General features: G+C 43.2%; 1 protein-coding gene across 6 annotated transcripts; it reads right to left on the bottom strand.

Moving 5' to 3' along the window:
* Positions 1-2,728: 2,728 nt before the first annotated feature.
* Zbtb25 (zinc finger and BTB domain containing 25) lies at positions 2,729-25,203 on the bottom strand. 6 transcript variants are annotated; one of them, XM_057783229.1, is made up of 4 exons: positions 23,856-24,880; positions 10,391-10,540; positions 8,640-8,819; positions 2,729-4,091 (listed from the first exon to the last, which is right to left on the bottom strand). In XM_057783229.1, exons 2-4 carry the CDS (start codon positions 10,468-10,470, stop codon positions 2,948-2,950), a joined length of 1,404 nt encoding a protein of 467 aa, XP_057639212.1. In that variant the 5' UTR covers positions 10,471-10,540; positions 23,856-24,880; the 3' UTR covers positions 2,729-2,947. The 6 variants fall into 6 exon arrangements, with proteins under 6 accessions (XP_057639212.1, XP_057639213.1, XP_057639215.1 ...); XM_057783230.1 differs by having other exon boundaries at positions 10,391-10,537; XM_057783232.1 differs by lacking the exons at positions 10,391-10,540; positions 23,856-24,880 and adding an exon at positions 24,901-25,203.
* Positions 25,204-25,364: the final 161 nt, after the last annotated feature.

Raw genomic sequence — 25,364 nt, 5'->3', positions numbered from 1 at the left:
CTATCTCCCCGGACTCTAGGTATGGTTCCATTTCATTTAATAACATTTGTTTAATAACTCTTCTGCATATGCTTCTGTAAGCTGAGACTGCTCGTTCATTCCCCAGCTGCCCAGAGCCGAATAATCACACAGAAACTATATTAATCACAACACCGTGTGGCCAATGACTCTAGTGTATTCCTAGTTAGCTCTTACATCTTACATTAACCCATTTTTATAAAACATATTCACAGCATGGGGGGAATCCCACATCATAGTTCCACTTTAAGTAGAAGTGTCTGACATGGCTGTTGGCTGTAGGCAAGCTCTGTAGCATCTCTCCAGACTGTCCTGAGCTGCTGCACCCTTCACCTACCCTAAAGCCTCTGTTCCCACCCTTCGGCTATATAAGGGCCTCTTGTGTGTAAGACTAATGACTTGGTATGCAAGGAAGATTACAGAAAAGTTGAAAAAATTTAAATGAGAATTGTTAGGTTCTTTTATATTTGAGAAGGCTAAGGAGAGTTGGGCATGGTGTGTGTGTGTGTGCCTGGAGGAAGAGCAGGCAGATCAGGAGTTTAAAACCATTTTCAGCTATATAGTGTGTTTGGGGCCAGCCTGGGCTAAACATGACACTGTATCTTAAAAAAAAAAAAGAAAGAAAAATTAAAAGTAGGAAATATATCCTAAATAGTTTAAAATATATTAAATTGGTATTTGAGTTTCTATAAGGTTAAATCATTTAAGGTAGTATGGCTGAGTAGTGCTTTAATGAATTAATAGTTTAAGATTATATATAATTGTAATCTTCCCATAACAGCAGACTTGTTTAAGCAATCCCTCTAACTAGATTTTCTTCTCTACACTTGGGTCTTGACCCCAGAGGCTAAGTCTCTAAATCAGAAATTCAACTGCCTTAAGACAACACTAATGGGGTTCTTCACCCGGCCCTCAAGTTACCACTCTGAAGCCTGGCTGGTGGTACAGCCCATAATCCCAGCACTAAGAAGGCAGGGGAGGAAAATGGTGAGTTCAAAGTCAGCGTGGGCCATATAGCAAGAATGTCTCAAAAACTAAAGACAACGAAACTGCTACTTTGGTTTGGTATGTGGTTTGCATGTGTGATTTTTGTTTGTTTGAAACAGGGTCTCACTATGTAGCTAACTGGTCTAGAACTCACTCTATAAACCAGGCTGGCCTTGAACTTACAAGAGATTAACCTCATGAGTTCTGGGCCGAGAGGCAGGCAACAGTATCTCTGAAACCACTGCTTTGTTATTCCGTCTGAACTCACTGTTTACCCAGAAAGGACTTTTGTTTCAGAATTAGCTGGATTACTCTAGGCTCCCCACAGACAGCGGGAAGAACATCTAAGAAATGTCTTCAGAGGTGTTCTATCGGGGCAGGAGCAGTTCAGACTTTGCATGTGGCTAAAATCTAAGCATCACATTTATTAGATGTATTCAAACATCTGTGAGACGGCACATGCCCAAGGTCCTGGCTACTCGGCAAACTGAAACAAAAAACTGCTGTGCCCAAGAGTTTAAGGCCAACCTGGGTCACATACCAAGACTGTTTCCAAACTAGGGGGCGGGCAGGGATCAGGACCATCTCAGGTGTTCTTCAAATGTCTGTGAAGCTTAGACTTTAATAGGATAGGGGAAGGAGGAGGGCTCTTCTGCAGTCTTTCTGGCCTTCTTATCCTTGACTGCAGAGCTTCAAATTTAAACACTTCAGAAACAATGAAATTTGATGGGCTACTTTTTAGGTACAGTAAATCCATCATTTAGTCCATCAACTTCAATTTTTCTGGGGTATTAGGTTTCTAAGTGTCACCACTATAGAAGAGAAGTTAAGTATATTCACAAAAGGAGAGCTGCCAGCATAAGTCTTAAATAGGCCTGGAACACTGGATGTATCTACTTCACTGGTTTTACTAACAGAAGAAGAGAAAGCCACACTACTGCAAAATCACCTCTAAGAGTGACTTTCAGAAAATTACCATCGACTCAGACAACCTGGACAATTCTGCTGCGGTAAGCTAGGGAGATGGTTTGTATCTTATTTTTCTCTTCAAATCTAGGTAAACCTCTTGCTATAGAAATCTGAAACTGCCCTTGGGTGTGTAAAGACAAAGTAGCTGTGCTTACTGGCCCAGGGATGGTTCAGAGCCCGCCTCTGTGCTTGGATATATGTATGAACTGGTTTCTCTGCTCAAGACTTCCTTAGCACTGGCTTCTCCAGTCCTTTCTTCTAGCTGGAATATTTTTTATTAAAAATGAGGTATACTTGATGTTAATTAAATAAGAGGCCATGTAAGAGGCTGGGGTACTAGGAAGCAGACAGTTAAAACTACTTGTGATTTGGTATAGCCATGTCTTAGAACATTATAATATACATTTATACATTATAATATATATAGTTATACATTAAAATAACTACTGATTTCCTATATATCAGAAAATATTTAAAAGTCATTTTCATAAGGACATAATTCATATGAAACATGAGACAAGAGTGACGGTTTTAAGTAAGTTTGTCTGTGAACACGTGTGTGCGCTGAAGACTGAGCCTAGAGCCTCACACATGTAGGCAAGTCCACTACAGATGAGCTTCAATCCTGGACTATAAAACATTCTTTAAAACAGATCTCATCTGTTTCATATGCAAGTTCATTTTACTGACTCTGTAACCTGGAAAAACAAGAGATTTTATAAATAATCAGTCACTTTGAAGTTTATACATTGACTTCTGATTTTCAAATTATTTAATTTATAGAAAAGTTCATAGGATAATTGGAAAGTTACATTTGATAACCATGTCTTATAATAAGAACTGGTATGTAAACCTCAAAACCAGGGACAGATTATTTTAAGTCAACAGACCACGAGGAAGTAAATAATTTATGAATTTAAAATGGCGTATGAATCTTTTCCAAGACTGGTATAAAATTCTAAAGGAGAAGCTGCTACTCGACAAGGATGGTATCCACACTTCCCGGTGTGAGCTCCGACTCTAAGGCACAAGGCAAGTCTAAATGTTCTTGTGACAAGCGAGAACTTTTCAGGGGGACATCGGGCCAGCTGTCACAATACTGCTGAAACCTCTGGGCCAGTGAATTCCTGAACCTTTGGCACCTGTTATATCTGTAAGATTTACCTTTATGAGTATACATGTGTTCCAGTAACTGACTCTTTCGAAGAAATTTATGACCACAGATAGTACAACTGATTTTTCTTTTTCTTGAAAAAGAAAAATTACAGTTTAATTCTACTGGCTCTGTGTCTTTGGAGATCAAAGACACTTGACTGATCTGTAAAGGCTCCGCAGGACCCCGGCTCGAGTGCTCTGGTGGTGGCTGCTGCTGCTCCTTCTCCTTGACAATGAAGGAGCTAAGCCTCCGGCAGTCAAGAGCCTCACTGCTGTCACTAAGTGGATGCACTTCACCAAGGTCATTACTTTCCAAAATGGAAGCAGGGACACCAAACGGGAGAGATCCAGACACATGGGTATGGAGGTGCTGTCTCAGGTTACCACGGGATTCGAAACGCTCCCCACAGTAATGGCATAAGTGGACTTTGATACTGTTTTCTGTAAAAGAGGGGCCAGTCACTTCTGATGAGGACGAGGAGAGGCCTTGAGAGATCGCAGACTCTGGATCACATCTCTCCTGTTTGATGGACACCGGGGGCTTCTGGTGCTCCTCCAAGGCCTGGGCAGCAGGATGGGCCCTCTGCTGCTCTGCACTCCCATCGTCCAGCCCAATTGCAAGGGAGAGCTGCAGCTGTGGGTGGTCACCTTGGACAGCAGCTCTGTTCCCACTGCTACTAGGAGGAGTTTCTTTCATCTCCAGCCCTTGTTTGACAGCTGTTTTCTGGGTTGTTGAAATCTGAATACCATAGAGATTTGAGGTCTGCACAGTCTCTGGTGAGAACACTTGATTCACTTCAGTTGCAATGTGGGAAAGGTAGTCAGCATGGAGAAATCGGATCCCTTCCTCCAAACGACTGTGGTCCACCATCTGTTTGGGCCCTTTTCCTGTGTACATAATGTGCAACAAGTAGCTGAATATATCAGGCTGGATGTCAGTTGGTTGTATTTTTATGCATTCACTGTTAAAACAAAAACAAACCCAATGAAATGAAACACAACCTAGTTGGCCTTTTGGTTTCTAGCAATCTTAGGTTAAGACAAATTCTTCCTGAGGTTTAAATCTGGCAATCTGCCTTGATGAAATATAGTAACAAGAAATCAGTTTCTGATCCTAACTGCTTTTATGGTCCATCCACAAACCTTTGTGCATCCAGTCTACTGGCCAGCACAGGAAACACAGATGGATACTCAGATTACTGCAACACTGAGAGACTCCTAAGCAGTAGCATCTGTTCTAGGTGAGAGGACAGAAAACTAGAGACTAGGGGCTGGAGAGATGGCTCAGAGGTTAAGAGCATTGCCTGCTCTTCCAAAGGTCCTGAGTTCAATTCCCAGCAACCACATGGTGGCTCACAACCATCTGTAATGAGGTCTGGTGTCCTCTCCTGGCCTGCAGGCATACATACAGACAGAATATTGTATACATAATTAATAAATAAATATTCAAAAAAAAAAAAAGAAAGAAAAAAGAAAACTAGAGACTAAAACAGGTCCTCTGCTTTTACACTGAACACATTAAAGGAACAGAGACTCAAAAGGACACTTACATGGTGGTGTTCAGAGCAGCATTATTGACAGTAGCTAAAGCTGGAAACAACTAAATATCCATCAAAAGATGAATGCAGCCGAGTGCAGTGGTATAGCCTTTAATCCCAGCACTGGGGAGACAGAGGCAGGAGAGTCTCTGAGTTTAAGGCTGCTCTGAGCTAAGTAGGTTCCAGAACAGTCAAGGCTACTAGACAGACCCTGCCTCAAAAAGAGGAAAAAAGGGGATAAATGAAATGGGGCTGTAAATACAATGGTATAGGGCTGGAGAGATGGCTCAGCGATTAAGAGTATCACCTATTCTTCTAGAGGTCCTGAGTTTAATTCCCAGTAACCACATGGTGGCTCTCAACCATCTCCAGTGGGATCTGATGCTCCATCTGGCATAAAGTTAGGCATGCCGACAGAGCACTCATGCATAAAATAAATAAATAAATCTTTAAAAAAATACAATGGTATATAATTCTACCATAACAAAGTAAGGAAATTCTGGTGTGTGTTATAACAAGGTTGAACTCTTAAAAACAAGCTAAATGAAAAAAAGTCAGACAAAAAAGTTAAAAAACGGTATGGTACCATGTTCATGAAATAGCTAAAACAAAGCTGGGCATGGTGGCACATGCCTTCAAAATCCCAGCACTCATCAACAGCCAAGGATACAAGAAGAAGCCCTGTCTCAAAAAAAGAAAAGAAAAAAGGAAAAAGAAAAGACAAAACAAAACAAAACAAAAAAACAACCTGAAAGAAAAAGAAACATCTAAGGCAAACACATTTAAAGAGACAGAACTGGGCTGGAGAAATGGCTCAGTGGAACAAAAAGAAAAAAAATTGCTGTTCTTCCAGAAGATCTGGTTTCATTCCCAGCACCGATGTGTGGCTTACAATTGTCTGTAACTCCAGTTCTAGGGGATCCAATGCCCTTTTCTGGCTTAGTGGGCATCAGGCATGCAACTGGAGCACAGACAGACATGCAGGCAAACAACCATATACAAGGGACAGAGACATGGGGTGGGGGAAACCTACAGTTAGATAAGGGGTAGTTATAGGCAGCTGAAGGAAAACGGAAAGTTACTGCTTAAAGGTACAGTGTTTCTGTTTAGGGTGATGAAAATGCTTTGGAAACAGTGATAGTTACAGGTAGAACATTATCAATGTAATTACTGCCATTAAGTTGGATGATTAAAACTGTTAATTATAATGAGACCCTACATCAAAAACCAAAACCAGGGGCTGGAGAGATGTCTCAGTGGTTAAGAGCATTAACTGCTCTGGCAGAGGACCCACTCACAACATGCAGGCAAACACTCATAGAAATAGACAAACAAAATGACAATCAAACAAACAATACAAAACAAAACCAATCCAAGTATTCATATTTTTAAAGGAATCTAATAAAATTGTTAAAATTTAAGACGTAAATGATGCTAAGTTTATTTGGCTTCTAAATCTTAACCTCTGAGCCATCTCTCCAGCCCTGGCTTCTAAATCTTTAAATCACAAATGAACACAGGTATAATTTTGAAAAACACTATAGTAATCTCAAACTCAATCTGGCTACTAGACAGAAAAACAGAATAAAGCTCTGTAAAGTTAGAGTGGAAACAGCTAAGGAAATCATGCAGGTGCAGAAGCATGGACAGCATCAGTGGACTCAGTTTCCCTGAGCAGATGTTTATTCTCAGAGTCGGATGCACTGGGACTCAGCATATTGCAATCCACTTTCTCTATCCCCAGGATCTGGGGATCCCTGCTTCCTCTCTTAGGTTTTATGCTTTTTGTTCTGCGCTGTCTATTAACTGGCATGTTGTGTGACAAGCATTTTTGGGGATATAAGTTCAGAATTCTATTATCTGGAGTTTAGCTGCTTAACACAAAGACAACATAGGGCAGGCCTCACCTTTCCCAATACCTGTGTTTGGACAGCACCTAGCTCACAACAGGGGCTTCAGTCAGATGCTCACTGCTTCTAAACTCACAAATCACAGCTCAAAGGCTGAGGGGTGAATGTGATCTACAGTGTCATAGCAGAGACAAAACTCCTCTAGCAGAAAGGACTTCCCATTACCTGGCTAACATTCCGACCCCATCTTTGCACTGTGCCACACTTTCTGATCACCTCATCTACTCTGTTGACTTGGTGACCACATTTGCTTCATACCTATAAATGTTTTTATACCACTTTTGTTTCATTTTGATTTTTTGAGACAGGGTCTTACTATGTAGCTCAGGCCTGACACTTACAATATAGCCCAGGCTGGCCTCAAACTCAGTGATCCTCCTGTCTCTGTACCTAAAGTACTGGGATTACTAGCATTAGCTACCTAACCTCGATCCTTGCCATTTCCCCTTGATTGCAATACATCTTATATTATTCCTCTGCAACACCTGAAGGGCTCCCGATTTCTCATTTGTAAAGTCTGTTCCAAACGTCTCAAAACAGGCCTGCTAGAACTCTTTCACTTTGAATACACCCTGACGTTAGACACCACATTAGTAACAGCAAATCTCTGTTCCTACACATTTTTCCCCCCAAGACATGGTTTCTCTCTGTAGCTCTAGCTATCCTGGAACTTGTTCTGTAGACCAGGATGACCTCAAACTGGGAGATCTGCCTGCCTCTACCTCCCCAGTGCTGGGATTAAAGGCATGTGCCACCACACCTGGCTGTTCTAAGCATTTTAATTTTACTAATCCATTTAATCTTTCAATACCCGAAAGGAAAGTACACTATTCCAGCATTTAACAGACAAGAAAGCTGAGTGTCAGGATGTGAATGTGAACTGTCCCCTCAAGGCTCATGTGCCGACTTGGTAGCCAACTGATGGGTTTTGAGGAAGTGACTGAGTCATGAGGACTCTGGCTTCATCAGTGTATTAATCAGTCCACACATTACTAGTAGGTGGTAGAAACTAGGAGATGGGGCCAAGGTGGAAGAAGAGTTACTAAGAACATATCTTCCAGGGCTACTTCTCTCTGTCTGCACTGTTTCTGCTTTCTTCCTGCCTACTAGGAAGTGGGCAGCTTTTCTGTCATGCCCTCTGCTTTCCTCTAGGCTTAACAGCAAAAGAGTCAGTCAGTCAACGTGGACTAAAGGGAGACTGCAGCCAAAACAAAACAAAGCAGGATGTTCTCAAGTGCAAGGTCCTCCTGGGATACTGAGTGAGTTCAAGGCCAGCCTGGGCAACTTAGTGAGATGCTATCTCAAAATTTATAAATAAGCAAATGAATAAATATGGAAATGTTCTAGGATGGACTACCGCTAGACTAAAATTGATCTTTACCCAGAGCTAAGAATTTGAATTCCCATGTTACCTAAATTTAAAAAAATGCAAAGGATCAAAAAGAACAAACCAAACAAACATGTGAAGCAAATGATCTTGGCTGGTGGTGTGGAATGTGATGGCAGGCTGCGACACTGCGGTGCTGCCGCACGAGAAATCAATAGCCTGGCGCTTACAGCAGAAGGTGAGCTTCAGACAGAGCTACACTGTGCCCAACTGATCAGCTGGTTAGCCCTGGATAGGCCATTCAGCAGCTCAGGCTCAGCTGCCTTTTCCCTAAGACCTGGAAAACAGTGGAGTACGCAGCATTATAGGATTAGTGTTTGGGCACTGCTAAGTCTTTTTTGTTGGGGATGTTTTTTCAAGACAGGGTCTCATTAGGTAGCCTGGGCTGGACTGAACTCACTATGTAGCAAGTTGGCATCAAACTCAGAGATCCACTTGCCTGTCCCTCCCAAGCGGTAAGATTAAAGACTTGTACCACCACACCAGGCTGGGCCAAGCCCTAATCAATTTTGTTTATACTTGTTTTCATTAATATGTTCTACCATAGATACTAAGTACTGAGATCAATTACTCATATATAAAGTTAGCTACCCCATAACAGTCCCTTAAATGATATTATAGTAAGACGTATCACAATATTAGAAATTCTTCCCATTTACAAGAGCATATTCTTACCTTGTTTGGTGAATAAATATCATCTTGAAATAGTTGGAAAAGGCAGCAAGTACCGCTCTGTGGGCTTTGAAGTAAACATCTCCAATAGCAACTGTGCAATCACACAGAAAACCAAATTCTCGCTGCATGTTCAGCTGTTGCAGAAGGACAAGGCTATGGCTAGCAGTATCCATTGTGGCTCTGAGAAAAATCAGATGTATAGATGTGTTTATACATATCTAAAAATACTTATACATAAATATCTATTACATATACATATATTTATACACAAAACTAGTTACAGTTCACATAAACCTAGGGCATTAAGGCCTAATTTTAAATGAAAATACTCAACACTGTTAACCTCACACCCTATCTAACATCAAACCCATTCCATTATGACAACTGAGATAAACTCTACTGAACTGTAAGACATGGTTTTTTTTTTTTTTTTTTTTTTTTTTTCTTTCGAGACAGGGTTTCTCTGTGGCTTTGGAGCCTGTCCTGGAACTAGCTCTTGTAGACCAGGCTGGTCTCAAACTCACAGAGATCCGCCTGCCTCTGCCTCCCAAGTGCTGGGATTAAAGGCGTGCGCCACCACCGCCCGGCTCTTTTTTTTTTTTTTAACCACGTTAAGAAGGTAGCTTTGCTTGAGTGACACATGAGTAAGAAAAATGTTCTTCCCTTTCTATGTAATTGTTTCTTTGGTGTGTATATGTATCTGATCAAACGTAGGGCCTTATACATGCCAGGCAAGCCTCACACATACTTCCCTCAAGGTTCTGGGGACGAGTCCAGGATCTCATCTACACCAGGTGAGTGTATGACTAAGTCTATGGAACTTAGTCATACCGCAGTATATATGGGGCCTGGGAGCTCACGAGAAAGAGCCTACCTGACCTCCTCTCAGCTAGACTCGGACACTACCTGGATGCAGATTCTCCAGGTAAGAAAATGGAGTACGGCAAAGGAGCCTAAGGGAATACTCTGCACAAGGATATGCACGCCAGCTCTGGCCAAGACAAACTATGTGATTGTGACTCTGACTAGTAAAGACACAGCAAAGTTAGTTCTAGGCAGGTGGGAGGCTGCACTTCGCCACCTTCTCTCCCCAGCTATGCCAACAGCCCTGGTGCTGTAGGGAGAAGGCAGCTGCAGTTCAATGGGGGTCACCAGAGACTAGGAGAACATGCTTTGAAAAAGCAGATTCCAGCCGGGCAGTGGTGGCATTCGCCTTTAATCCCAGCACTCAGGAGACAGAGGCAGGCGGATCTCTGTGAGTTTAGGTTCAGCCTGGTCTACAAGAGCTAGTTTCCAGGACAGGCTCCAAAGCTACAGAGAAACCCAGTCTAAAAAAAAGGTAATAAGAAAAAGCAGATTCCAAAAATGAAACTAAGGCCTGAGGAGGTCAGTGGGGGAAGGCGGAGTTATCCATCGAGAGATTGGCAGCAGCATGAATATCAGGCAAGGGAGTAATCAACAATACAAAAGAAATAGGAAAAATAGCTAATACTTTACAACACTTCCCATGTGTTAGGCACTTTAACCCATTCAATTTTTGGGGGGGAGGGGAAGGTTCAAGACAGGCTTTCTCTGTAGCTTTGGAGACTGTCCTGGAACTCATTCTATAGATCAGGCTGGCCTAGAATTCAGGGATCTGCCTGCCTCTGCCTCCCGTGCTAGGTGAAACACAATTAATAAAAACTCACAGAGAGAAACTGGGGTTCAACATGAAGACCTGAAAAGCAAAGCAGCCAGCCACTGGCTCTTACCTCGATCTCAGTCTGAAAATGGCGATCCTGCCTCCAGGAATCTCAGAATGAGACTGTGTCTGAGAGCTGTCTCCTCCCATTTTATACTCCTCTCTAGGGCTGGGATTAAAGGCGTGCACTGCCCGACTTCTGTGGCAACTAGTGTGGCTACTGGGATTAAAGGTGTGTGTTACCATTACCTGGTCTGTAAGGCTGACCAGTGGGGCTGTTTTACTACTCTATGATCTTCAGGCAAGCTTTATTTATTAAAACACAAATAAAATGCCACTAGAGCTGGGATTAAAGGTGTGCACCACCACCACCTGGCTCTCATTCAATTCTTTTTTTTAATATTTATTTATTCATTTGTTATGTATACAATATTCTATCTGTGTCTTAACAGAACTTCAGAAGCAAAGAAATACTAAATTCCCTTTACAGATTAAGAACTGAATGAACCAACACCCAAGACCAGAAACAGAGGACTCAAACCCGAGCTCTGAAGCCAAATCTGCCTCCCCATATTCATTCTTTTTTTCTTTTTAATATTTATTTATTACGTATACAATATTCTGTCTGCATGCATGCCTGAAGAGAGCATCAGACCTTATCACAGATGGTTGTGAGCCACCATGTGGTTGCTGGGAATTGAACTCAGTACCTCTGGAAGAGCAGGCAATGCTCTTAACCGCTGAGCCATCTCTCCAGCCCTCCCATATTCATTTTTTGTTTTGTATTGTTTTTTGAGACAGGGTTTCTCTGTGTTGCTTTGGAGCCTGTCCTGAAACTAGCTCTTGTAGACTAGGCTGGCCTCGAACTCACAGTGATCTGCCTGCCTCTGCCTCCCAAGTGCTGGGATTAAAGCATTAGCCACCACCGCCTGGCCCCCATATTCATTCCTTAAAAGGGAACATGACTTACAAACTAGAGAAGAACTACAGATAAAACCTCCATGGGAATCTTGAGGAATATTTGTAAAGAGGAATTAGGGAAAAACTTGGATTTCCTGCTGGATAAGCAGATGATATACAACAAAAGCAATATATACATTAGCAAATAAAGTTCAAAATATAGCATAATGCCAATAATATTATTGCTGACAAAGAGTCACTTTCATTAAAAACTATATATTGATACAATATAATCTCTAAGATATATTTATAAGACATATGTATAAAACTACAGAAAGAAAACTGTAAAAAGGACTTTTAAACATGGGAGAAATAGTTTTACATTAATGTAATTCCTGTCCATCTATATATCACTGGAAAGATTCAGACAAATCAGTAGATTTTTGACTCCTGAACAATTTTGGGAGAGGAACCAAGGAGTAGGGGTGAGAGGCTACCTGAACTTAAAACTAGAAACATTTTGGATAAGCAAGTAGTACAGAGAACAAAAAATAAAAGACCTACCCACCCAGTATGAAGGCAAGAAGTAATCATTACACACATGACGGAAACCCCTTGGCACATCCTCATCTTACCCCTACCTATCTTGCCTCCAAAGGTAAGCACCATTTTGAACTTAGTGCTTTTGATTCTCATACATCACCACATTCTTCCTGGGCAGGGCAGTATCCCTGGTCAAAGGATGCTACTTTACACAAACAATTACATGTCAGGAATCCCACAGCTTTTATTCTTTTAACTCTATATTCATATTACGTTTTTAAAAAGATGTTATTTCTTTCAGACTATGTGTCCATGTGTTTGCGTGTGGATACTGGACATGAGTGCAGATGCTCTTGGAGGTTTGGACCCCCCAGCAGCTGGGAGTCACTCCATGTCGGTGCTAGGACTCAAACTTGGGTCCTCTGCAAGAGCAGTACAAGCAATCTCTTTCTGTGTGTGTTTCTTAGAATTATTTTATGTGTATGTGTTTGCCTGCATGTATGTCTGTGTATCACATGCAGTGCCAAAAAGATCAGAAGAGGGTGCTGCATTCTCTGGAACTGGAGTTTTAAGTTGTCCTGTGGATGCTGGGAACTGAGCCCAAATCCTCTGCCAAAGTAACAAGTGCTCTTAACTGCTGAGCCAACTTTCCAGACTCCTCATTTATTGCCTTTATTCCCTGTTTATTTAATAATCTCTCCACTCATCTTCCAATAAAACAAAACTCTAACCCTCTATCACCCCACATTTTTAAATTATTATGGGGCTAGAGAGATGGCTCAGCAGTTAACAGTGCTTCCTGCTCAATCAATAAGATTGGATTTCAGATCCCAGCACTGACATAACAAACCAGATGTCCTGCAAAAAAGTCTTAACTGCAGCTTTTGACCTCCACACCTAAAGATGTCATGTACCCACATATGCAACGGTAAATAAATTACAAGAATATTTTAATATGTATTTATTGTGTGTATACGTATTGGGTACAAGCATGCAATACACATGTGGAAATAATATGACAGTCTACAGAAGTGTCATGGTTCTTTAATTCCACTATGTAGGTCCAGGGGTTCAAACTCAGCTTGTTAGACTTGTCAGTAAGCATCCTTACTGCTAAGTCATCTCACTTCAAAGTTCACTATTATTATTATTACTCTATTTTCAGGGGGCATGAGTATCGGGGTGTCCATGGGAAGGTCAGAGCACAGTGCTGTGGAATTAGCTCTCTACTGTGTGGGAGAAGTTCTAGAGCTCAAGCCACCGACTTCTACAGCAACGGCCTTTATATGCTGAGCCATCCTGCTGGCCTTTCCCCATGTCATAAACAAAACAAAACAAAACAAAAACCCAAAACTTTCAGCATCACTGAAATAAATAAATAGAAGGCACAGAAACTTGAGCCTATCCTCTAAAATAACACCAAAACTGTTGGGACTAGAGAGATAGCTCAGTGGTTAAGAGCACTGACTGCTCTTCAAGAGGACCCCGGTTCGATTCCCAGCACCCATATGGCAGCTCACAACTGTCTATAACTCCAGGATCCAGAACCTCACACATTTATACATGTAGGCTAAAACACCAATAAAAAAGAAAGAAAAAAAAAAACAACAAAAAAACCAACTGCAAACTGTGGGTATTATTCTAAGGGGTTATCTGACCAAAGTACTACTTACAATCCCACATTTGGTTCTAAAACATCACCAATTTACACAGAGATTTTTTTTTTAAAGCCCTATATTTGAAGTTCCAGCATATAAGAACACTTTAGAATCAACAAAATGGCTCAAGGTGTAATACTTTAGCTCATCTGTCAAAAAAAAAAAAAAAAAAAAAAGCTTCACAAAAACCCCCACCAAATTCTTGGACCATAGGCATTTTCACCAGCTTTTCCTACATATATGGTGCATTGGCAAAACCAGCTATGGAGCCGTACAGAAATGGGAAACAGTACAAAAAAGCTACAATGTAAAGGTCTTGTGGTTAATGGGCTGAGTGACAGTTAAATTTTTCACTTCCTCAGTACTCACTGAAACACACACACACACACTCAAAACCATGTTCTATTCCAGGCTACAGACAGAAAAAAATGACATAAAGTCAAGAATACAGGCTAACCAGGAGATAAAACACAGAACAACAATCATATTACAAGAGTGATAAAGTGTCACCAGGAAAGTTGGAGATAAGTACAGAGAACACAATGAAAGTTAAGATGTTCAACCTGGTGTTACTTCAACGGGCAGACAGATAAAACTGAGTAACATTACCGGGAGGGGTGTGATATTTTGGTATCAGAAGAATTCAATTCAATATAAAGGGGGAATAACACAGGCTCAGCTCATTGAGGATCCAAGTATAAGCACCCCGGGGCAGTTGTACTTGAAGGTGCCCAGCTGTGTTGGGAACGCTCCTGTAGAACAGCAATGCCACTCTCTCTGCTGTGGCAGGAAGAGCACAGTACTGAAAGCCTAGCCTCTGAAATCCAACGACTTAAGAGTTTCAGCTCTGCCACTAGGTCTGATCTTCACAGGACACTCAACTCTCTGGGCCTCAGTTTCACTGACAGATTAGGGATAATGGCAGTATCTTCCTGAGAGTTGTCATATGAAGGCAGGTGTGGTAGCACACACCTGTAAGCACTCGGGAGACTGAGGCAGAAGGGTTTGGAGTTTAATGCCAGCCTGAGCTACACAGTAAGACTTTGTTAATCAGGGGATGTAGGGGGGAGAAGAGACTGAATAAATAGTGTAACCCACAGTAAGTGTTCATTAAGTACTAGTCCAGCAGTTCTCAATCTATGGGTCATGACCCTTTTGGGGTCAAATGCCCCTTTCATAGGGGTCACCTAAGACCATTAGAAAACAGATATTTACATTATAATTCATAACAGCAGCAAAACTACAGCTATGGAGCATTAGTGAAAATAATTTTATGGTTGGGGGTCACCACAACATGAAGAACTGTACTAAAGGGTCACAGCACCAGGGAGGTTGAGAACCTCTGCACTAGACAGTACCACTGCCAGGTCCGTCCGTCAAGGAGCCAACTAGGAACCACATAATGGCAGTGGAAATAAGGGAGAACACCAGGGATCCAACAGAGCTGACACAACTTGGCAGCAGACCGGATACCGCCAACCACAGACTGCGAGTTAAAGGTGAGTCTCAGAACTCCAGGCTGGGTTACTAGAAGATGTCATGCATTTCCTCAGAAAACATTTTCAGAGTAACTGCCATGTTCTTGGTGCTGATACAGAGGTACGACAGCAGAGCTAGCCACAGGAACTGGCTTAGTAGAGGTTTCCTCTGCAGTGGGTCCAGAGTGTCTGCTCCAGGAACAGGAAGTGGAAATGTTTGGTGATGAGCAGAGACAGCTCTAGAAGGAGTGGGACCAAAGAGGGAGGAGGCCTCTGAAATGACAAGACTGAAGTTTCTAAATGTGTATGGAGCTACACGGTGAAACCAAATTGAGGGGGAAAAAAGCCTTAAAAAGCTAAGTATGAGTTGGGCCTAGTGGAACAGAAATGCTGTAATCAAAGCCACCCTGGATGCCAGGGTGTGCAGGTCACAAATTCAAGGCTTGCCTGGGATAGAACATAAGCTTAAGGCCAATTTGGGAAACTTGGACTTTCCTTGTGTCAAAATAAAAAATAATCTTAAAAAGGGTTTTAGACGGTGATAGAGGACTTGTAGCAGGCATGAGCTCCCAGGTTCACTCTCTACCACTCCCCGCCCCACCAAAAAGGCAAGTGTTAATCCTTGGAAAACAGAAAGGATATAAGAAAACAAAACAGAGGTCCAGTGGTGGCCCTGTAAAGTTTTAATCCCAGCACTCAGGAGGCAGAGGCAGGAGGATCTTTGTGAGTTCAAGGCCAGCTTGGTCAACAGAGCTACTTCCAGGACAGCCAGGGGTACACAAAAAGTGCCTCAAAAAACAACCAAAACAAACAACAAAAACAAAAACAAAAAAACAAACAGGAAAACACTAGAATTGAGGGAAAGCAAAGGAGGGGAGGAAAAGGCAAGAACCTTGGGAGAGGAAGCAGCGCTGGTGACCAGGAGAGCATGTGGCCTCCCCCCAGAGCAGGCCAGCTGCCAAGGCCAACTTTCTGACCAGAGAGTAGAGACAACAGAAGGGGAAGCAGTCAGGGTGGGCACTGAGGAAGCTGCAGAGCTAAGGAAGACAGCCCAGATTAACCTGGGAGTTAGCTGCAGGGATCTCTTTCCAATAGCACAGAGATGGCAGGATGGAGGGCTGAGCATTTAACTCAAAATGACTTGGTTCATACAGGAAAGGAAAAGGAACCTGAAATACTAAGAGGATTAAGCTATTTAAGGAATTTATACACAATTTGGTTCCCATTAACCTATACTCAAAATCACTGATGCCCATCTTTTCTAGTTGGTTAAACCTACTCCATGAGAGTTCAGATCTCTTTCCAGGTCTAAAAAATTCTTGCCCTACTTTTCTCCAAGCACATTACTTCTCCTCTAGCTTTGGGTGCATTTGCCTCAAATTCCTCAACCTAGGCCTGGTATCATCCTTTTTTTTTTTTTTTTTTTTCTGGACTGCAAAGTCTTCCTGCTTGCTCACAACCTTCCTTTTACATTTTTGATCCCCTAACTTTTGTCACTGTGAGGTCAATCTTTAATGACTAGGATGATGGTCTCCCCCTCCCCATATCTAGTTATTTATATCCTAAAAACCATGATTAGGGGCTGGAGAGATGAAGCAGCAGTTAAAGTGCTTACTGCTCTTGTAAAAGACTTGGCTTTGGGCAGTGGTGGTGCACATCTTTAATCCCAGCACTTGGAGGCAGAGGCAGGAAGATCTCTATGAGTTCAAGGTCAGCCTGGTCTATAGAGCAAGTTCCAGGACAGCCTGGGCTGTACGGAGAAGCCCTGTCTCTAAAAACCAAAGACGTGGATTCAGTTCCCAGCACCCACATGGCAACACACAACCTTCACAACCTTTTTTTTTTTTTTTTTTTTTTTTTTGGTTTTTCGAGACAGGGTTTCTCTGTGGCTTTTTGAGCCTGTCCTGGAACTAGCTCTGTAGACCAGGCTGGTCTCGAACTCACAGAGATCCGCCTGCCTCTGCCTCCCGAGTGCTGGGATTAAAGGCGTGCGCCACCATCGCCCAGCTCTTCACAACCTTTTTTAAGGCCAGTTCAAGGCATCAAACATCCTCTTCTTGACTCCATGAGCTCCAGGCATGCACATGATAAACACACATATATGTAGAGCACCCATACATGTAAAATAAACTCTGATTAATGTAAGAGACTCTAGATTCAGTAATACTCCTCCAGGAAGAAGTTTTTATTTTAGTAATTAATTTGGCTGAATCGAACACTCCCAAGGTCTATCTCAATTGTGAGCAGCAACTGAAAGCCACGTTTTGGCCTTAGGTGTGCTGTTTGGAGGCTCCTGTGAACATGTCCAGTTCCACAGTGACAAGATTCAAAGTATGTATATACACACCACTCCAACCTACCATTTCTTGGATAGCCCCTCACTTTCCATCTCTATGTTCTGTTCTGCTACCCCTTTTCTCGTCAAGCAAGAAGTCACCACAGTGTTAGCCAGTCACTGTGTCACCAAAGTCACAGAAACCTCTACTACTGACCCTTCTGCTAATTCAATCCTCAGTCACACACAGTGGTGCCAAGACACAGATGCGGGCAAAACACCCACATGCATAAAATAACAAAAAAAAAAATAAATAAATCTAAGCCAGGTAGTGGCATAGGCCTTTAGTCCCAGTATTCTGGTGGCGGAAGTAGGTGGATGAGTTCTCTATGAGTTCAAGGCCAGTCTGGTCTACTAATTAATTAAGTTCCAGGACAGTCAGGGCTACACAAAGAAACCCTGTCTCAAAAAAAGAAAAACAAAAGAATTTTTAAAAAACTGATAGACAGACATGACAGTACACAGTTGTAGTCCCAGGGCTTGTGAAGCTGAAGCAGAAGGATTGCTGCAAACTCAATGTTAGCCAGGGCTACATAGTGAGTTCAAGGCTGGATGGCTTGGGTCTATCTTTTAAAAAATTTAACAAAGAAGATTTTTGGAGGCAAAAAGATGTAAAATAGATTACAAAAAACATCATTATTGATTTATTTTGAGAGGCAAAGAGTGGCTCATTTTAAAAAACTTTTATTAAATTAGTTTTTAATATTTTATTCTGACAATTCATACATGCATACATATATTCACCCCAGTTCTCCCCATCCACACATTACTCTCCTCACCCTCAAAGTAATAGTTATTAAATAACAGGTTTAGTAGCTCTGAGATTATAAAAGCCTTCTTTACTTTCTCAAGTGTAGTAAATTAGGTCCAGATTAGTTTAAACTATGATGAAACAATTGGATACTAGGTTGCTGATAATTCAGTTAGCATGATATTCACTATTTTTGTTTAGAAAAATCTCTTTTTTGGACTGTACTCTCAAATCAGCAGTGGCAGAATAACCTAGAGGACTTAGGCTGCAAGAATCTTTAACAGACTTTATAATCAATTACCACTAAAAGATAGGAAGCTGGCACAGAAATGTTAAGCTTTATTGAGCTACTTACTCATGGCTATAAATACAAAGGTTAAAAAAAATCTCTAGAGTTACATGATAAAAGGCTTTCTATACTGATTGTAACTTGGTAATTGTAAAATGGTAATCATTTTTAGATGATTGTGGCTATGTGACATTTGGTTATTTAAGAAATGAATGAACTCATCTGGTTTTATTCTGAGACAAGATCTCACTGTAGCTTAGACTGATCTGGGATTTACTATGTAGCCCAGGCTAACCTCGAACTCTATACTCTCTTGCCACAAGTTTTTGAACAGTGGGATCATAAGCATAACCATTATCCCCAACAAGAATGAAAGAATGTATAGAAATAATTTTCTCCTGGGACAGTGCACCCATCACTGACTACACAGTACAGGCTGTGCAGAGCTGGGCAGATGGGGAAGTCCTATCACAAAATAACCCCAAGAATTGCTGGTGCTGAGCTCTAAGACTTTAATTTCATTTTATTGAAGACTGCTCAGTAGATAGAGGCTTATGTGCACAGATGTGACGCCCTGTGCCCAATTCCCATATCCTACAAGGTGGTAGGAGAACTAACTCCAGAGAGCTGTCCTCAGATCACTTAGTTTTAAAAATAAATAATTAAAATTATTATTATTAGAGATGGCTCAGCTGGGTTTGATTTCCAGCACTTATATAGCAGCTAACAACTGTCCATAATTCCAGTCCAATGGGAGCCAATGCCTTCTTCTGGCCTCCATCAGCTCTATACAAATACTACAGACATTGAACTATACAAATGTTACATACTACGTGTTGGCTAAACACCCATACACATAAATTTAAAAATCTTTATTGTTTTTATGATCTGTGAGTACGAACCTACATGTTCCAGTATGTATGTAGATGTCGGAATAGAATCATTTCTCTCCTTCCATGGGGGAATCTAAGGATCAAACCCAGCCTGTCTAACAAATGCCTTGACCTTCTGAGCCATCATACACACATGCGCACGCGCACACACACATACACACACACACACCTACCTCTCTCTGCAAGCCTTTTTTAAAAAGAAACTTCCCAGGAGATTCTAGCAGATACTTTAGGTAACCTTTGCTTTAGAAGAACAAGAAGCTAAGGAAACCCTGAAGAACATTTCACACACGTAGTGCACACACTCATAGGAACATGCACATACACATTTCACACACGTAGTGCACACACTCATAGGAACATGCACATACACATTTCACACACGTAGTGCACACACTCATAGGAACATGCACATACACATTTCACACACGTAGTGCACACACTCATAGGAACATGCACATACACATAAGCAAAATAAGAAAACTGAAACTATTTCATAAGTTTTCAAAGAATTATATCGATTATATTAGATAAATACATTACCAACAATTATTCTAAATATGACTCTAAACTAAAAGCTTTAGGAGTTTAAGAAAGTTATATGTTGCTCATGCAAGTCTGAGGCCTGCGCTTAGGAAAACCTATCTCAAAAAGAAAACAAGCAGAGGACTTGCAGAAATAACTCAGTCAGTGAAGTGTCTGCCACTCAAATATGAGGACCTGGGTTCAGATCCCCAAGATGCTGTGAGAAGTTAGCAGAGTCACTGTTCAGGGTGAACAGTAGAATGAACAGCTGGTTTTTAGAAGTACTTCGACCTTGGAGAATCTTTGTGGAAAAGTGATTGTTCTCCAAGATAGCAGAATTGTTTTGCTGAAGGGGCATTGCAGCCAGCCAATGAGTTTGGGTCACAAGACACCTCTGGCACACCTGAGGCTCCTATATTATTGTAAATGATACATAATAAAGGACAAGAGTCACGGGGGCATGCGAAGCTGTCCTTTAGTAAGACGTATATCAGATTAGGGACCTTGGTATAAGAAAATACTTCGTGTAACAATCAATCAATACACCTTTGTATGGCTGTTTAGGGTTCAGTCCCTTAGGGAGGCTGGACCTTCCTGCTGCCATGTAGGCCTTAAAATTTCATCTTGGAGTACCTTCTTTCTTCAACCAGTGTACACGGTGCACCCTGGTACGCAATGTGCATGTGTGCCTGTGTGTGTGTGTGTGTGTGTGTGTGGTGCTGGAAAGATGGCTTAGTGGTTAAGAGCATTTGTTCCTCTCTAGAGGACGTGAGTTTAGTTCCCCGAGCACACACTGTCTCACAACCATCGTCACTTCAGTTGCAGAGGATCTAACACTGTCTTCTGGCCTCAATAGGCACCAAGTATACTTGTATACAGATGTATTTGTAGGCAAAACAGCCATACACAAAACATTTTAAAAAGTTTTTTTAAAAATTAAAAATGTGTTTGGTGAGGCCTGGGGAGATGATTCAGCAGTTAAAAGACAGTACTGCTCTTCCTAAGGATCCGCGTTCAATTCCCAGCACCCACACCAGGAAGCTTACAACTCCAGGGGATCTCACACCTGCTACTTAAGGGGACTGGACTCTCATAGAACACACACACACACACAGTAAAAATTAAAAATAGTATTTCTTTAAAATGTGTGTAGCGATATACAGCTGGACTCCTAGTGTTCTAGCGGTAGACAGGCAAATACCTGGAGCTCACTGGCTAGCCAGCTGAGATGAGTCAGTGAGCTCATTTAAGTTCAATGAGAGACAGTCAAAAAATAAGGGGAGGAAAGTGAGGAAGACACCGTCAACCTTAGACCTCACATGCACACACCCAGACATACACACCCAAGTAAAAGAAACAGAAATGATCTAAACTAACCAACAGCAGGATGGTTAGAAATGAGGAAAGACAGCACTATTTCCATTTTTTTAAAGCATCTATGACAGGGTGGTGGTGGCACACCTTTAATACCAGCACTCTGGAGGCAGAGGCAGGTGGATCTCTGTGAGTTTGAGGTCAGAAAATACAGTCTCAGATAAGAATCTGTCGTAAACCATACACATCTACTTATACAAATTTAGAGAATCTTAGAGGAGACAAACTGCATGATACAGTTATATTCTAGAAAGCTTCGCCAGGACAGTTTGAGGCAGACAACGGCCTTTTCATCTCTTAACATGGTGTGTGTGTGCATGCACGCCTAATAAAGCACCAAGACAACAGATCTTGGAAATACAATCTTAATATAGGAAAAAAAGGATATGACTTTTCTTGATTTATTAAAGACCCCTTCCGAACAGAACAAAAGAAAGTTAAAGATGCTAAAACTAGAACAGACCTAGTCAAGAACAATTACAGCCTCTGTGCCCCTACACCAGCACTTCCTCTATGCGCACCTCCAGCAGCATTTCCTGTCTGAGTTACAGCGCCACGAGCACACTACCCACGTGGGCCCGCACAGGCTAAACGTTCCTCTGCTAAAAAGCTTGGTGTCTCACAATAAAACATGGTTTTGATCTATAACTAGGAAAGCAATGAAGTAGGAAAATTTTAAAAATTTATCACTATGAAAACATTTTTCCTAAATAAGGTGGGTTTTTGTTTTGTTTTTTGGTTTGGTTTTTCAAGACACGATTTCTCTGCTTGGCTGTCCTGGAACTCACTCTGTAGACCAAGCTGGTCTTAAATTCACAGAGCTCCACCTGCTTCCGCCTCTCGAGTATTGGGATTGACGGCATGTGCCGCCAGTCTGGCTTAAATATATATTTTTTAATAGAGAAGAAAACGGTTTAATAAAGTGGAAACAGAAGCCCAACAAAGGGTTGAAGAAATAATATAGCTCAGTAGTAGAGGTTTTGACTAGCATTGACAAGATGCCAGTTTTGTTATGTTTAATACCCAGAGCATAACCAAGTATAAACAAAAGTCAACTAGTAATCATAGCACATATTAGCTTTCGATACCTTTTCCTCTACTTTTTGGGGGTGGTGGGTGGGAGTGAGCAGGGCCTATTATGTAGCTCTGGCTGACCTAGCACTGACTATGTAGACAAGGCTGTCCTTGAACTCACTGAGATCCACCTGCCTCTGTTTCCCATGTGCTGGGATTAAAAAGGTGTTCATCACCTTTTTATGTGTACCAGACCTGGCAGAACATATTGTATGTATGTACTTGCATGAATTCAAGTAAACTATATGTGTGCAGGAGCCTGTGGAAACCAGAAGAAGGAACCAGATCCCCTGGAACTGGAGTTACAGATGGTGTTAGCCACCACATGGGTGCTGGGAACCAAACCTGGGTCACCTACAAGCACAGTAAGGACTTTTTAACTGACAAACCAGCTGGTCAGCCAGAGAAAAAGAATTGACTGAGGAACCTAACTAACAGATGGGAGAGATCAAAGGATCTAAGTCCACAGTTAGCACAGCACCGGCCAACTGCAGCAGTATTTTCTTCTCAGCCTTCTCTGAGGCCTCAGGCTCACATGCTCTGGGGAATAAATAAGCAGAAAGGAGAAAGGGGGCACAGGAAGTGGAGCAGAACTACTTTACAAGTCATCGAGATAGGAACACCTGTACTGCTCTTCTCAGGGAATCTACAATAATACAGCCTCCCGACACTTGGCTAGCTGTTACTACAAAAATGGACCAATTGGTCAAACACCACCTACAGCAAGGAATAAATCACTGTAGGTCAGTGGGGGGGGGGGGCATTATGCAACACTTCCCAGCAGCACAGCCACGGTCAGGATATTTTACTGCCAAGCCACTTGGGCCCCTCCTCCCAGCTAGACAGCCTGGCTCCTTTGCATTCCCCTCAGGAGATAGGGTGGAAGTACATAGCTCCACTCTGTGAGGCACAGAGGGCAGCTGAAAGTCCTGCCTGGCCTCTCTGGGCAACCACAGGCGCCAATAAATCAGCCACAGGCCATTCTCTCATCCCCCTTCCCAGCTTCAAGTGGGAGCAAGATACAAGGCAAGGAGCACTGACTAGACTTAGAAGATAAGTGATCTAGGCTTACATTCCTCTGCAAATGACCGGCACCACAGTCAGAACGTCTCTCTGGTTCCTTTCTGCAGGCTTAAAACATGTGGTGTAACACGGACACAATACCATCTGTTTAGGGAATTCACCTATGAAAACAGCTGGCAAAGGTTAACATATGAAACTAAACAAACAGCGACAACAAGGCATTTATAGCTAAAAAAAAAACGTCATTACAGGGCTGGGCACAGGTGTCTAGTGTGTGTGTGTGTGGGGTGCTCTTCTTGCTGTCCACCCCCGGTGTTTTCACCACTTCTTAACTACACCCCAGTCACCTGAAATATTTCATGTCTATCCCACTGGCTGGCAGTGGCTCACTGATCTGATCTTAACTAAAACATGCCCCACCTGCTGAAAGACTGCTGCCTAAACTAAATAAGAAAGGGTGGTCAGACAAGGTGGCATACACCTGTAGTCCCTGCACCCAGGAACCTGATGTAAGATGGCCGATCACCAATTCTACACTAGCCTGGACTATATACCAAGACACTAAGTCTGAAAAAACAAAATAGATAAGTGTTAGGGCCTGTCCCCGTGAGTATAATAAAGTTGAATTGGTGTTGGGGGTGTAGAAGAGAAAGTGAGATTTTGGTTCCAAAATACACTGCCGTACAACTCACCCTGAAACACTGTCCTATCCGCTACTCTCAATAGCCAGGCCGAACTTCCCAATCAACCTGAGAGGTCCTGCAAGCCAAGTGCAATCACTTCTGGGGGATACACTGTCCGAAGCAGGATGAACCAGCACTGCCGTCCTGGCACAAAAAGTGTCTGCAGCCCTAAAGCCTAACCCTGAAAGGGCTGCACCTTGATCATCTTGATCAAGCAACACTATGCTCTTTAGGTCCGGTGTCTTCTGTGAAATGAGAGGGATGAACTCCATTTTACTTAAGGTCCCTTTCAGTTCTGAAAACCCAGATTCCAAGATGTACTTTAATCCTGTCAATCAACAGCTCCGCAGCTTTTAAAGGACTTGCTAGAACGCCAAGTTCAATCCCTTAGAGGGATACGGGAGCTAATTTATAAAACACAACACTAGCTATCAGGTTCCAGGTACAGCGCTGTGCGTCTCCTAAGCAACTGATAACGGCTTAATTTCTCCAATTGAGTGCTAGGGAGGCGGTGAGAAGATGGGGAAAGACTCCAAAAAGAAAAAAGCATTTGGCTATAATAAAACACGTGGGGGAAAAATAACTGATCAGGGTTGGGGGCTACCTGCCTTAGAAACTAGGTACTCACAAACTGGATGGGGGAGGGGACAGTGATGGCTGCGCAGCCTGATCAGGATACCCGCCCACTAGCTAGAGCCGTAGGCCTGGCGCTGTCGCCCAGAGCTAGCATCCACTGACGGATCGGAACCTGGCCCTCAGCGGGTTGGGCTCCAAGGCTGTGCAGAGCCCGCGCGCGCCATCCCGCCTGCGTTAGGCCCCGGCGGCGGCCCACAGCCAAGGGCGGCTCCAGGCGCCGCGCGCCCAGCACTCGCTCGCCGTTGCTAATTTCCTCCGGGGCCCTGACTGACATCTCCAACGGACCAAAAACACCCCTGTCCCCGGCTACTTGCATCTGTCCCGCGACCGGTGCAGCTGCAGCCGCCGCCCGGGGCGGTTCGCGGCGGGAGGGACTGAGCCCGGAGCAGCCCCACGGGGGCAGGGCCGCGTTGCTTACCCAGACTCCGCCGCGGCGGCGGGCGGGCTTCTCCGTGCGGGAGGGGCGGGCTCCCGCGCTGCGCACAGCACGCGCCAGCGCCCGCTCACGCACCCGGCGGGCTGCTCTCGCGCGGCTTCCCGCGCCGGGCCCACGTGACCTGGCTGCCGGGGGAGCCGGCGGCACCCGGACTGGAGTGCATCGCGTGCGTGCGTGCGTACGTGCGCGCCTGCTGCCGGAGTGGCCCAGGCGGGGGGTCGGCGAGCGCTTCGGGCGCCTCTGCCACGGTTCCCCCAGTCGTGACTGGAGGCGGAAGTGTGGGGACAAGCCTGAGCGTCACAGGCTCCCCTACACGCCTCCGCGTGACCCCGGGGACTTTCCCCCTGGCGTGTGCAAAAGCACGGGTGCCCCCCTCGGCCCTGGGTGGGGACAGGCAAGGGATGCACCCGCGAATGGGGCGGGAGCGGAGTGAGGGCGCGGGGCAG

Source organism: Chionomys nivalis, chromosome 10 (assembly GCF_950005125.1).
Source record: "Chionomys nivalis chromosome 10, mChiNiv1.1, whole genome shotgun sequence".
In the NCBI taxonomy this organism is placed as follows: domain Eukaryota; kingdom Metazoa; phylum Chordata; class Mammalia; order Rodentia; family Cricetidae; genus Chionomys; species Chionomys nivalis.
The sequence above is the reverse complement of the archived record's forward strand: the minus strand, read 5'-3'. Positions and strand labels throughout refer to the sequence as shown.

Bases quoted from the DNA above. Each gene is read 5' to 3' on its own strand.
- Zbtb25 (XM_057783228.1), bottom strand. From the start codon at position 23,307: ATGGTATTGTGTCCGTGTTACACCACATGTTTTAAGCCTGCAGAAAGG. The intron at 8,820-23,212 runs GTAAGCCTAGAT...GATTTTTCTCAG, and splicing joins CCGGTCATTTGCAGAGGAAT to AGCCACAATGGATACTGCTA. The intron at 4,092-8,639 runs GTAAGAATATGC...TTGTTTTAACAG, and splicing joins ATATTTATTCACCAAACAAG to TGAATGCATAAAAATACAAC.